Raw genomic sequence first — 10,177 nt, 5'->3', positions numbered from 1 at the left:
AGGTTATATTTGATTTTAAAAATAAAATAAGATAAAATAAAAAAATAAGTATTCTTGTATTTTATTTAATGATTGATGTAAAATAATTTATAAGTGTCTCTAATTATATAATTGTTTACATTAGTAAAAATAATTTATTCTTTCATATTAATTATGTAAATATGTTATCCAAGAAAATGGATATAATTAAAAGACTATATAAAATATTTTATTCTATTAATATATTAAAATTAAAATTTTAAGTATATATTATAATAATTTGTCAAGTCATGAATAAAGAGCCATCGAATCTATCATTAAATATAATTTTTTTATTTTTTATTTTCTAATCACTATGTCAAACAAATCATTTATACCTATAATTACTAAAAAAATATATTTATAAAGCTTATAATATAAGATTTTTTTTTCAAATAAATGATAATACTTGTTAAACAAAAAAAAGTCCAAATTGTTATTTTCTGTTTTAGTAAAAAACTTTTAAACAAATTTCTCAGTCAAATTTTTCATACAGGTGCAGCCAAATGAAAAATAAAGCATTGAATAGATAATAGACCAACACTCGCTTAAGCGGACGAGTGAGCTGACCACTCGACCAACCTAAGTTGGTTATCTATGATTTAAATCTATTGGAACTTTTTAAGAGACATTTTTTTTTTGTCTTTAAGAGACATTTAAATCTGCCATCTGATGCAGGCCTTGGGCTGCTACTTGGATGCTTTTAAAATCAAGTTAGAGAGAGCTTAATGGTAAGATATTTACTCGCTATCTCTAGTTTTCCTGTCATCTCTTTTTTCTTTTGGGTAAGGAGTCAACATTTCTTTAACTTGGGCCTAGCCCACAAATGAATAGGCCCAGTACAAATAGCAGTAGGTGATGTTGGAGGTTTTGTTTGGAGTTGCAGGCAGAGATAGTTGTAGCTGATCTTCAACAACGATGGCAACAACCTCAAAGGTATTGTGCAGGTTGTCATGTCGACTGAAGCTTCTCTCTCATGCTAAGCTCCCCAAGTTACCATCATCTTCCTCTTCACTTTCTCCCTCTGCACCACGCATTACTCGCACCACTTCGCGGTGAGTCTGCTCTTTCTCGCTTCTCTTTTATTTATTTATTTATTTATTTTTATATTACCCCATATGAAAAAAAAAAAAACTGCCTTTTTTTTTAAGGCATCATGTACGTAAATTTTGCTCCTTTTTAACGGAATTTTTCTGGGTTTTCATTTGAGGTAATGCTCTGTTTGTGATTTGGTCAGGTTACCGGTGGAGTTGAGTAGCATTGGATCGATGATGCCTTTGCATAATGCGGTAGCTTCAGCTCGATTAGTATCAAGTTTGTGCATTGAATCTCAGACTTGGTGTTTAGTTCCTCAAGGTGAGTTGGGTCTCATATCATATTAACATATTCATATGTGAGGTTGAACCTGATTTTGTAGAAAGCACCTTTAGCTGCATATAGACCTAATTAGTGCACACTTATTATGGTATGTTATCTTGAATTATTGGGGTTTTATACTTTTCTCATACACCTATGGAAAAATCCAAAACTTGTTATCTCTGGTTGAGTTTCTCTGTTGGTACTTGGTAACCTAGCTATGTTAAAGGTACACATATGAATTATGCTTTGATGATTTGGATTGCTGTTAACTGTGTTTTGGAGTGTGTTAGCTTAAGGCAACACTTTCTCCCCCAACTTTGTTAGTTATGATATTAGTTAGTTGCTAGTAAGTGTACTTGGGAGTGTGTTTCTCAAAGCGGCAAGGTGGAAGAATGGAGGAGGTAAAACTGTAAAAGCGTCGAGTTATTTTGAGATTGGACATTCGATTGAGTTGGGAATGTATTCTCTCAATTTGATTTGTCCCATTGACAAGCTTAAGTATGATCTTATACCATACAATATTCAATTTGAAATCTGCAAGAAAATTTGTTTTGATTGCTGATAAATTGAGCTAGAGTTGCTTTTCTTTCATCTGATTAGGGGGCAATTTAACAAATATAACTTACTATGCTATTTCTGTTTGTAAATTTTACAGGTATTTCCATGCCTTTATGACGTTACCTATCTGGGTTGTTGATCGACAGGTTACAGTGACTCACAGACTAGGGTTATGTTATGTTTTCCTTTTGTTGCAATTTTGAGGCTTCATCCTTTATCTTTGAGGAGAATGCAGGACAAATTGATGTTGGTGATTTCTTCGACTGATTCGGTCTATCTTCATGTATTTCTAAAATGAACTATTTGATAATATACTGTGCTGAATCCTTGGTGGGCTCTATTGCAGATGAAGGCTTTGTATTGGCCTAAATATAAACAAAACTCTGAATTTGGTGGGTTCTATTGCATTATTAAACATTGAATCTTGCGCCTGGCCACTCAGTTGGATCAAACTAATTGACAGGCTCAATCTTAAACTTAGATGGATGCTTAAATGAATCGTTTCAAGACCTCTGGTTTTGTTGCTTTGTAAATATTTGAATGTTTCGTTTTAAAATGACAAGTATACTTATAATCTTGTATAAGATAAGCTTAATGTTCATTTGTGCAAAATGTACATCAACTTAAACACATATATTCTATTATGTTATAACCTGGAACAAGAAATATCACTCTACTTTGTGATATTACTCATCCACATTGTGATTTCAAAAGTCATTTTTCTAACTTAACTACGTTAAAGCTTGCACAATTCTATCTATGAAGTAGTTTCAACATGTTGAGTTCTCTATCTGTGATTTGAGGAAAGGATAACGTGTTAAAATTTTTGTTATGCATGTGGCAGAAACTGAATTGCTAAGAAAAATGGCTTTGGCAATTGGCATGGTTCCCTATTTCATGAGTCATTCAAAAGTCAAAACTACTCTTTTAAATGTCATTTTAAAAGGGGTAAAATATTAAATTAGTTCTTGCGTTTGGGTAATCTTGTTTTAGTCCTTAAAGTTTGAAGTGTTCTATTTGAATCCAAAAAAAGTTTCATTTAGTTTTAATATAGTCATACTGTGAGGTCAAAGTTAAATAATTAACAAAATATACATAACAACAAGATTGATAATCTGAAAAATAAGTATAAGTTTCAAAGACATAAAATCAACCGTGGATGTATCAATACATTTATTTATCATTCTCCTTAGTTCTATTGAAATATTTTGTGCTTCTGGAGCTTGTACTTATTCTCCAGATTATCAATCTTGTTCTTGTATTGTTGTCATGTAGGACATTTCGTTAATTATTTAACTTTGACCTCACGGTGGGACTACATTAAAACTAAATAAAACTTTTTTGGATTCAAATAGGACATTTTAAACCTTAAGAACCAAAACAAAATTACGTCCAAACGCAGGACCAATTTAGTACTTTATCCTTTTAAAAGAGTAGAAAAATTTCAACTACCCAAAAAAAAAGAGAGAAGCTATGCATGAAGCACCCGTAGCTAAATATACAAAATTAAACGTCCTTAGAAGTTAAAACCTTTGTGTGTACTTTAAGAATTTGCATTTCCAAGCAACATGCGTTTCTATTTTCTATAGTGGTCAATGTAGTGGGAGAACCAAGTATAAATTTATTTTCTCCCCCCTTTTCTTTTCTTTCATATTTTCACGCCATATATTAATCTTAAGCACATTGTCCTTTCTTCATTATGAGGCATCCGTTGGAATTAAGCTTGTATTCACATGCATAACTTTCACATGAACCTTTGCAATTGCATGTGCTGTTTAACACTAACGAAACTCAAAACTAGTCCCTTATTTCTAGCCATTCATTTTGCATTAATGTAACCATTGATTATTGATTATGATCTTATCTCATAATAACTATAGTAATTGTACACCACTAATATCTTGTCTTCTATCAGAAGAATTTTCAGATGATAATCTCACTCTTTTGTGCTTCTGCCATACTTATATTTTAAATGCTTTCTGCCATTCCATGTGTGTCAGAATCATTGGCGTGCCTTTTTAAATTTACAAAAAAGCTACTCACAAAAAGGGAAGAACAGAATGTCACGGGACTTAAAAATGAAAACTGCTATTTCACTTATTTTGTCATTTTGCAACATATTTTGAGTGATTGGTAATGAGGTGAAGACAAAGTGTCATTTTAATGAGTTTTGTTTTGTTTTGTTTTGTTTCAACCTCTCGGTCACCATCTTATTATAAGGTGCAACAAAACCAATGCATATATCCACAGGTCTCATTCAGAAAACAGACTTGTAGATAAGGAACTTGTTCACACTTCAACTGATATCAGTAACAAGAGCATGGAGCTGAGTTTCAAGTCCTTTTCTCTTGAGAAACAAGATGAGGCTGAGGCTGAGGCAGAAGAAGGCATGGGATTTTACAAGTCTCTTCAGGTTTATTTACGATTACATGCTGTTTTTGTAATCTTTGTTTTTTCTCCTTGGAACAGTTTCATGCATTGTTGATTTTTTTTTTTTTTGGCAGGAGTTAAGAGAACTAAGGTCTCAGCTTCACCATGCTGCAGATTTCTGTGAAACAACATTCTTGAAAGGCACATCAAAGAAAGAGTGAGTCCTCTAAACTCAGTAACTGATGCTGCTATATATATATATGCCAATGTCAGAGTTATTCTCTGCCTTTGGATTCAGCCTTCTGGAGAATTCATACACCTTGTGGAGGTTCATGCATATGCCAAGATTTTCTGTTTCTTTCTTTAAGTTTATTTTTTTTGTTATGAATAATTCTTTTGATGGAGAATTTTCTAACACAGTGCAGCGCCTATATCAGATCAAACTTGGTCTTAGATTCATATACCATAGTGTATAGCCACGGACAATAATACATATTAAGGTTTTTTTTTTTTTTTTTTTTTTTTTTTGTTAACGAAGAAATGAAAAATATATATATATATATATATATATATATATATCAAACATTTTTTTGCATTTGTATAATAGGGGACCACTCACTCACAGATTCTGTTACTGTTGGAATATCCCACAAATCAATGAGCCTTTTCTTTTCTTTTCTTTAACATGTTTGCTAAACTAGTAGGGAAAATGGACTATATGAGGAAGGGTAATGAAAATTTTATCCTCTTTAGGCTAAACACAAATATATTAACCATATCTTATTGTGGGATTTTTGAATCCCACATATTTTGCTTATAAATCTAGAACATGCTGCAAAACACTTTTAAATTTGGATTATCCAGGTAACCCATTTAAAAATTTCTATCTTTCTTGGTACATGCACTTTCTAAGTTTTTTTTTTCTATGAGAAAGTTTGTTTGGTTGCTTCACATGTTAACATGACACTGACAAATTGGAACTTGTTACATTCTTGCAGTGTTGTGGAGAACACAAAAGAATACATATGCAGGGCAGTGGTCACTGTAGTTGATCATCTTGGAAATGTTTCTGCCAATCTTGATGCCCTTATATCTCAAACAAATGCATTTTCTGATGCTGAGTTAAGAATCCAATGCCTCAAACAGGTTAGTATTCTACTTTGCACTTAGCTCAAATTATGCATAACAGTACTAATATTCTCACACCAGTTTGATATATTAATTTTAGAACTGTTTATTTTAGTTAGTAGTTTTTGTTTTGTTGCTTAATGCCTTAATCTGTGGTTTATTTGACTGCTAAGCAGTAACATAACTTATATTCAATGATGAAGAATTTCTAACCACATTATAAGCAATTAGTAGGTACCACAACTTGTGTATAAATGTTCAATTGATAAAAGAATAAACAAAATTCTAAAATATTCAACACAGTTACTAAAGATGGTGCTTTTTGACAGAGACTTCTCTCATGTGAACAATATGCTGATAAGCTTGCCCTCACCAAGATGCAATGGAGGGAGAACTTGCCAAGATTCCATTCAAGATATTTATCGACACGTAAATACTTCATGTCATCCATTGATTTTTTTTTTCCCCTGATAGGCACAACAAACTTTGCAAATCAGTTACATTGAATTATCACTGTTGTTCCATCATCTTGTTTTTCCCCCCCTAATTTTATATTTTTAATTACTTTCCATGATCAGCAATCACTCTTGAGAGATCAAGCAGTGAAAAATCAAGGTACCTCTTCATTCCTCAATAAAATTGAACATATGTTTTCTGATTCTCAGAATTTTCATTATGAAAGTGAAATAACGTAAACTTTAGTTCGATAGTTGTTACATTTTTTCCCCTCATTCAATGCAGAAGACCTGAAAGTGAAGTTTCTTCAAAACTGGAAGATAAACATGTACTGGAGACACATGAAGATTTACCTCTTTTTATGTACACTCAGAAACCACTTTCATCAAAGAATATGAAGTCAACCACTACTACAGTTAGTGACCATAAAAATTTGGCCATAGGTAAGCACCTTATGCTCTTTTAATGCCCAATAAACCTTATTCAAAATAATTTTATGTTCTAATGTAACTTTCTTTTCATATTAAAGCTGCAGTAGTACCTGTTCGCGATGGTTTATCAGTATTAACCAAAGTTTCAAATCCCACATTTCATTTCCAAGTGAGTTTTGTCTTCAACACTCTAGCAGCATACTAAACCAGGTTCTCTTTCTCATAGATTTCTTAATGTGCATTGCTTGATTGTTTGTAGGGTACCCCGAAGATTGGACGTCATAGAAGATCGTTGCATGGCAGTGACATCTTATGGCTTCTACGGCGTACTAAACGAACCCTTTGAAAACTAGACTGTTAACAATGTATAGCTTCATCTTCTAGTCTTCATCACTCTTGGTTGTTCATTTGTTTCTGGAATTGTTTCCTCATGTGCATATGTTGCAATTTAATGTTATCTGTGGTAATCAAGAACCAAACACTAAAAGCTACTATGTAGTTTAGGCTCTTCTCAAACATTGTCTTACTCTTTTGTGAACTTAGGAACAAGACATTTTTATGCTTAACACAAGTTTTAAACAAATAGTCCTAAACATTATTTCCCAGAAAGCTGCTAGATTCTCATGTTTTGCTTTAGTTTTATTTCATATTTCTGACAAATGAACAAAATTATCTTATGAAATACTAAATATATACACCAGAAGCAGCACAAATCTTCCACTACCTTAAAGAAGTAAAGGAATAAAGAATTTACAAGCAGTGCAGAAAATTCAAAACCTAAGAGCCTGACTGAAATAATGTACAAGCCTGATATTTAAGAAGCATAAGACTCTATATTGGGTGTCTACATCTGCTCTGTAAATGTTGTTTATTTGTGTTCTACCTTGCTCCTTCTTTGATATTAACATCAATCTCGGCCTATAGGACTTTTCATCGAAGTCAAGCTTTCAAGCTTATCCACATAGTATGCTCTCTTTGGTGTTGTTGCTAAGCTTTCATCTAAGTCTCCTGTAGTCTTTACATGATCACTCCCTTCCTTGGATGCACTCCAACCCATGAAGTCTGAGAGAGTCATTGATGCCGTTGGTGTCTCGTCAGAATGTTGTGAGGTTCCTGCCTCTTCTTCCTCAGCATTTGGGGATCTCTCCCCACTTGCAGACGAAGAAACAGGTGAGAACCTCCTGTTTTTACTCACTGCCAATGACGGATTACGTGTCAATGAATCAGCATATAAGACATCCTCAATCCTTGACATAACTGTGTGAGCTAGGCTTTCTATTACTCTTGAGTAGCTTTCTAGAATGGCGTGTCCCACATCCTGCACATATTTGGAAAGAATCAAACTTCATTAGTACCCAAATAGTTTCTATTTCCAAGTTTCTGTTTATACGTTTTAATTACAATAGTGGCATCTACAAAAGTTTTGTTTTTATTTCTTCACGAAATCCTGAACACAAACAATTTGAGAAGCAAACCAAATATGTGCTTAGGTGGAATGTTGTTTTCACCTTGTTATATTGGATTTTGCAAATATCAAGTTGAGATTGTGGAAGTCCTGGGTAGTTCTGCTTGATTAGCAGCAATACCGTCTCCGCTCTCTCCTCAAAGAGTTCCCTTTTCCCCATGCTCACTGCTGAACTCCATTTGCTACTATCCTTGTTGTTCATCTTCCTTTTCCATATAACTATAGAAGCTTCAATCCTATTCTTCAGGTCAAGCACCTTATGTTCTGTTGACATGTCCATTGTTTGGAGGAATTGACCAGGATCAAAGAAATCCTCAGTAATGATCTTGTATGCTGATTCACCAAGGCTTTCTCTGCCATTCTGCGAAAGGAGTGAAGCAGAACATCAACTGAAATTCTTAGTTCTGACGAAGTATATGAGCCAGTTAGACTCTTTTGGTCTAATTTTATACATTACCTTGGGGAGAGATTCCATATAGTTATCAGGGATTGCCATCTCTGCTAGCACTTGCGCGTTTATTGCCATGGCTGCCTTGAGAACCTGGTTAACAGAGTCCTTTTGACACTGTATCCATTTCAAAGCTAGATCTGACAAACCTGTTGGTGGAACCTTAACTGTTGGCAGCCACCACTTGTCATTCTTCCTTTGATTGCTGGTTTTATCGTCGCCCTTCTCGTCGCTTTTATCAACATACCAGAATTCATTGTGATCTCTAAAGTTATCCAAGGTATCCTGTTCCATTGCTAAGTAGTTAATTCAAAGTGATTGAAACAAAGCCATTTGAATAGTTATGCAGAAAAAAGGATCATATAGTTAGCTACTTACAATGAGCATTGCATCAAGTTTGCGCAAGGCAGGGATGTTCACGACCAAATCTGCTCTTTGTCGTGTCGTCATGATCTACATGAAGCCATAACATATTATTTTATATGAAGTATGAACCACTGAAAATAAAATCTTTACTATAAGTTAACTCGGAGTTAAACTTTATAACTAAGCTTAACATAGCCGGTCCTAAAGCTACACAAAAGAGGAGGTCGTGTTAGGCTTAGGGGGTGCCCACCTCCATGGTTGTTCCATTTTTAGCTAACTGCTGTGATGGAGCAAATTCAACAATGTGATCAGTCACCGATAGAAGCCACTCGATTTCTTTTCGCCACCTGGCCTTCTTATCTGGAGACATTGGCTTCAGCTTCGATATTTCTCCGAAAACAGATGCTGCATAGCATAAAAACCACAACCGGATTATTGAAAATGGACATTTCATGAGACAACAGATCCAATTGGTAACAATCTGAAAATATATGTCCTTTACATACCAGCTAGATTTGTTATGGCATTTGACAAAGCCAATGCTGAAGAAACACCATTTCCTGCACCTGACATGTCTTCTCCTAAAAGTAACTTACCAAACCTATCCTTGATCATGTCAGCTTCTGAACAATAGAACAAAAAAGAAAGAAAACTTTATACTAGATTGATTTAACTGCAATCTAGAACCAATAACAAGCTTGACATAAAAGGTAAAGGGTAATAATGTTATATATACCAGTTGGGGGCCTGGGAGGAATCTTTGGTATTTGAACACCTGAACTTGTTGCTTGATCATTATTGAGGACACGTCCAATTGGCTTAACTTCGAATGTATTTCTTGACTCGTAGCTTCTCGAGTAAATCTTATTGTTTTCATCATCTTCGTCGTTATCCCTATCGAATAAGCCATGAATATGGCTCTTTGGGATATCAAACATCCTCCTGAAATGAAAAGATTTTGACTTCTGCATGCTGTGTGAATGACCGAAATGGCGAACCATTGTTGATTAGATTCAAAAAGTCAAAAGAAACCTTTTCCTGCTTCTTCTTCTTGATATAGCACCAACACCAAAAGTACTACTTGATCAATGAAAGATAGAACAGAAACCTTCAAACAAAATAAGATGTTGTAAACAAAACTACCTGGGGGAGTCTAGGGACCACAATGGACTTTCATTGAACATGTGGTGTGCATGTTTTTGATATGGTTGAAAGAAATGGGAAGTAATCTGTTGAGTTTGTTTCATGAATGAATGAAATGTGAGGTTAATACTAGCCTTTTGCTTTTACCATAATTGACTCTAAAAACCATAGACCCTTAATCACTGAACCATTTTTTTCTCCCTCTAATTCTCTACCATAATTGCTTTGTTCTTATCAAAGATATATACTTACTGTCTAAAATTGAAAAAATGAAATTAAATGGTACATATTGAAGAAAAAGAAGTATATGATAAAGTGAATGAATGAATGCGGAAAAATGGCATACATTAAGGGTCATAATAATTTTGTTAATTTGGATTGGGAATTGGATTAATTGGCGGAGAGCCTCAAATTGAGCTGGACTATAATTAGAAC

The 10,177-nt window shown here is 33.9% G+C and overlaps 3 protein-coding genes across 7 annotated transcripts; 2 read left to right on the top strand and 1 right to left on the bottom strand.

The window, feature by feature from the left end:
• The first annotated feature begins 890 nt into the window (after positions 1-890).
• LOC107642129 (uncharacterized) lies at positions 891-2,442 on the top strand. 2 transcript variants are annotated; one of them, XR_015883557.1, is made up of 4 exons: positions 906-1,073; positions 1,256-1,374; positions 2,033-2,181; positions 2,282-2,442. XR_015883557.1 is itself a non-coding variant. In XM_016345439.3 (3 exons), exons 1-3 carry the CDS (start codon positions 937-939, stop codon positions 2,050-2,052), a joined length of 276 nt encoding a protein of 91 aa, XP_016200925.1. In that variant the 5' UTR covers positions 891-936; the 3' UTR covers positions 2,053-2,442. The 2 variants fall into 2 exon arrangements, 1 of the variants encoding a protein (XP_016200925.1); XM_016345439.3 differs by having other exon boundaries at positions 891-1,073; positions 2,033-2,442.
• A 960-nt stretch (positions 2,443-3,402) lies between these two features.
• Positions 3,403-6,882, top strand: LOC107644388 (putative protein ABIL5). 4 transcript variants are annotated; one of them, XM_016348229.3, is made up of 8 exons: positions 3,403-4,348; positions 4,440-4,522; positions 5,304-5,451; positions 5,763-5,862; positions 6,012-6,048; positions 6,175-6,332; positions 6,419-6,489; positions 6,580-6,882. In XM_016348229.3, exons 1-8 carry the CDS (start codon positions 4,256-4,258, stop codon positions 6,664-6,666), a joined length of 777 nt encoding a protein of 258 aa, XP_016203715.1. In that variant the 5' UTR covers positions 3,403-4,255; the 3' UTR covers positions 6,667-6,882. The 4 variants fall into 4 exon arrangements, with proteins under 4 accessions (XP_016203715.1, XP_088344382.1, XP_016203713.2 ...); XM_088488256.1 differs by having other exon boundaries at positions 4,112-4,348; positions 6,178-6,332; positions 6,425-6,489; XM_016348227.3 differs by having other exon boundaries at positions 4,115-4,348; positions 6,178-6,332.
• Positions 6,883-6,929: 47 nt separating this feature from the next.
• On the bottom strand, positions 6,930-9,829 carry LOC107644385 (rop guanine nucleotide exchange factor 9). The gene is made up of 8 exons (XM_088488255.1): positions 9,743-9,829; positions 9,336-9,649; positions 9,106-9,222; positions 8,850-9,004; positions 8,612-8,686; positions 8,243-8,518; positions 7,829-8,146; positions 6,930-7,638 (listed from the first exon to the last, which is right to left on the bottom strand). The coding sequence occupies exons 2-8, from the start codon at positions 9,598-9,600 to the stop codon at positions 7,228-7,230; spliced, it is 1,617 nt and encodes a 538-aa protein (XP_088344381.1). The 5' UTR covers positions 9,601-9,649; positions 9,743-9,829; the 3' UTR covers positions 6,930-7,227.
• Positions 9,830-10,177: the final 348 nt, after the last annotated feature.

Source organism: Arachis ipaensis, chromosome B5 (genome assembly GCF_059453495.1).
Source record: "Arachis ipaensis isolate K30076 ecotype BB chromosome B5, ASM5945349v1, whole genome shotgun sequence".
NCBI lineage: Eukaryota > Viridiplantae > Streptophyta > Magnoliopsida > Fabales > Fabaceae > Arachis > Arachis ipaensis.
Note: the sequence above shows the minus strand (reverse complement) of the source record. Positions and strands in the feature narration are given on the sequence as shown.

Coding starts and splice junctions, on each gene's coding strand:
- LOC107642129 (XM_016345439.3), top strand. CDS start 937: ATGGCAACAACCTCAAAGGTATTGTGCAGGTTGTCATGTCGACTGAAG. Junction 1,074..1,255: donor ATTACTCGCACCACTTCGCG/GTGAGTCTGCTC, acceptor TGATTTGGTCAG/GTTACCGGTGGAGTTGAGTA. Junction 1,375..2,032: donor TTGGTGTTTAGTTCCTCAAG/GTGAGTTGGGTC, acceptor TAAATTTTACAG/GTATTTCCATGCCTTTATGA.
- LOC107644388 (XM_016348229.3), top strand. CDS start 4,256: ATGGAGCTGAGTTTCAAGTCCTTTTCTCTTGAGAAACAAGATGAGGCT. Junction 5,452..5,762: donor GAATCCAATGCCTCAAACAG/GTTAGTATTCTA, acceptor GCTTTTTGACAG/AGACTTCTCTCATGTGAACA. Junction 5,863..6,011: donor TTCAAGATATTTATCGACAC/GTAAATACTTCA, acceptor TTCCATGATCAG/CAATCACTCTTGAGAGATCA.
- LOC107644385 (XM_088488255.1), bottom strand. CDS start 9,600: ATGGTTCGCCATTTCGGTCATTCACACAGCATGCAGAAGTCAAAATCT. Junction 8,519..8,611: donor AACTTGATGCAATGCTCATT/GTAAGTAGCTAA, acceptor GCAATGGAACAG/GATACCTTGGATAACTTTAG. Junction 8,147..8,242: donor ATATGGAATCTCTCCCCAAG/GTAATGTATAAA, acceptor CTCCTTTCGCAG/AATGGCAGAGAAAGCCTTGG.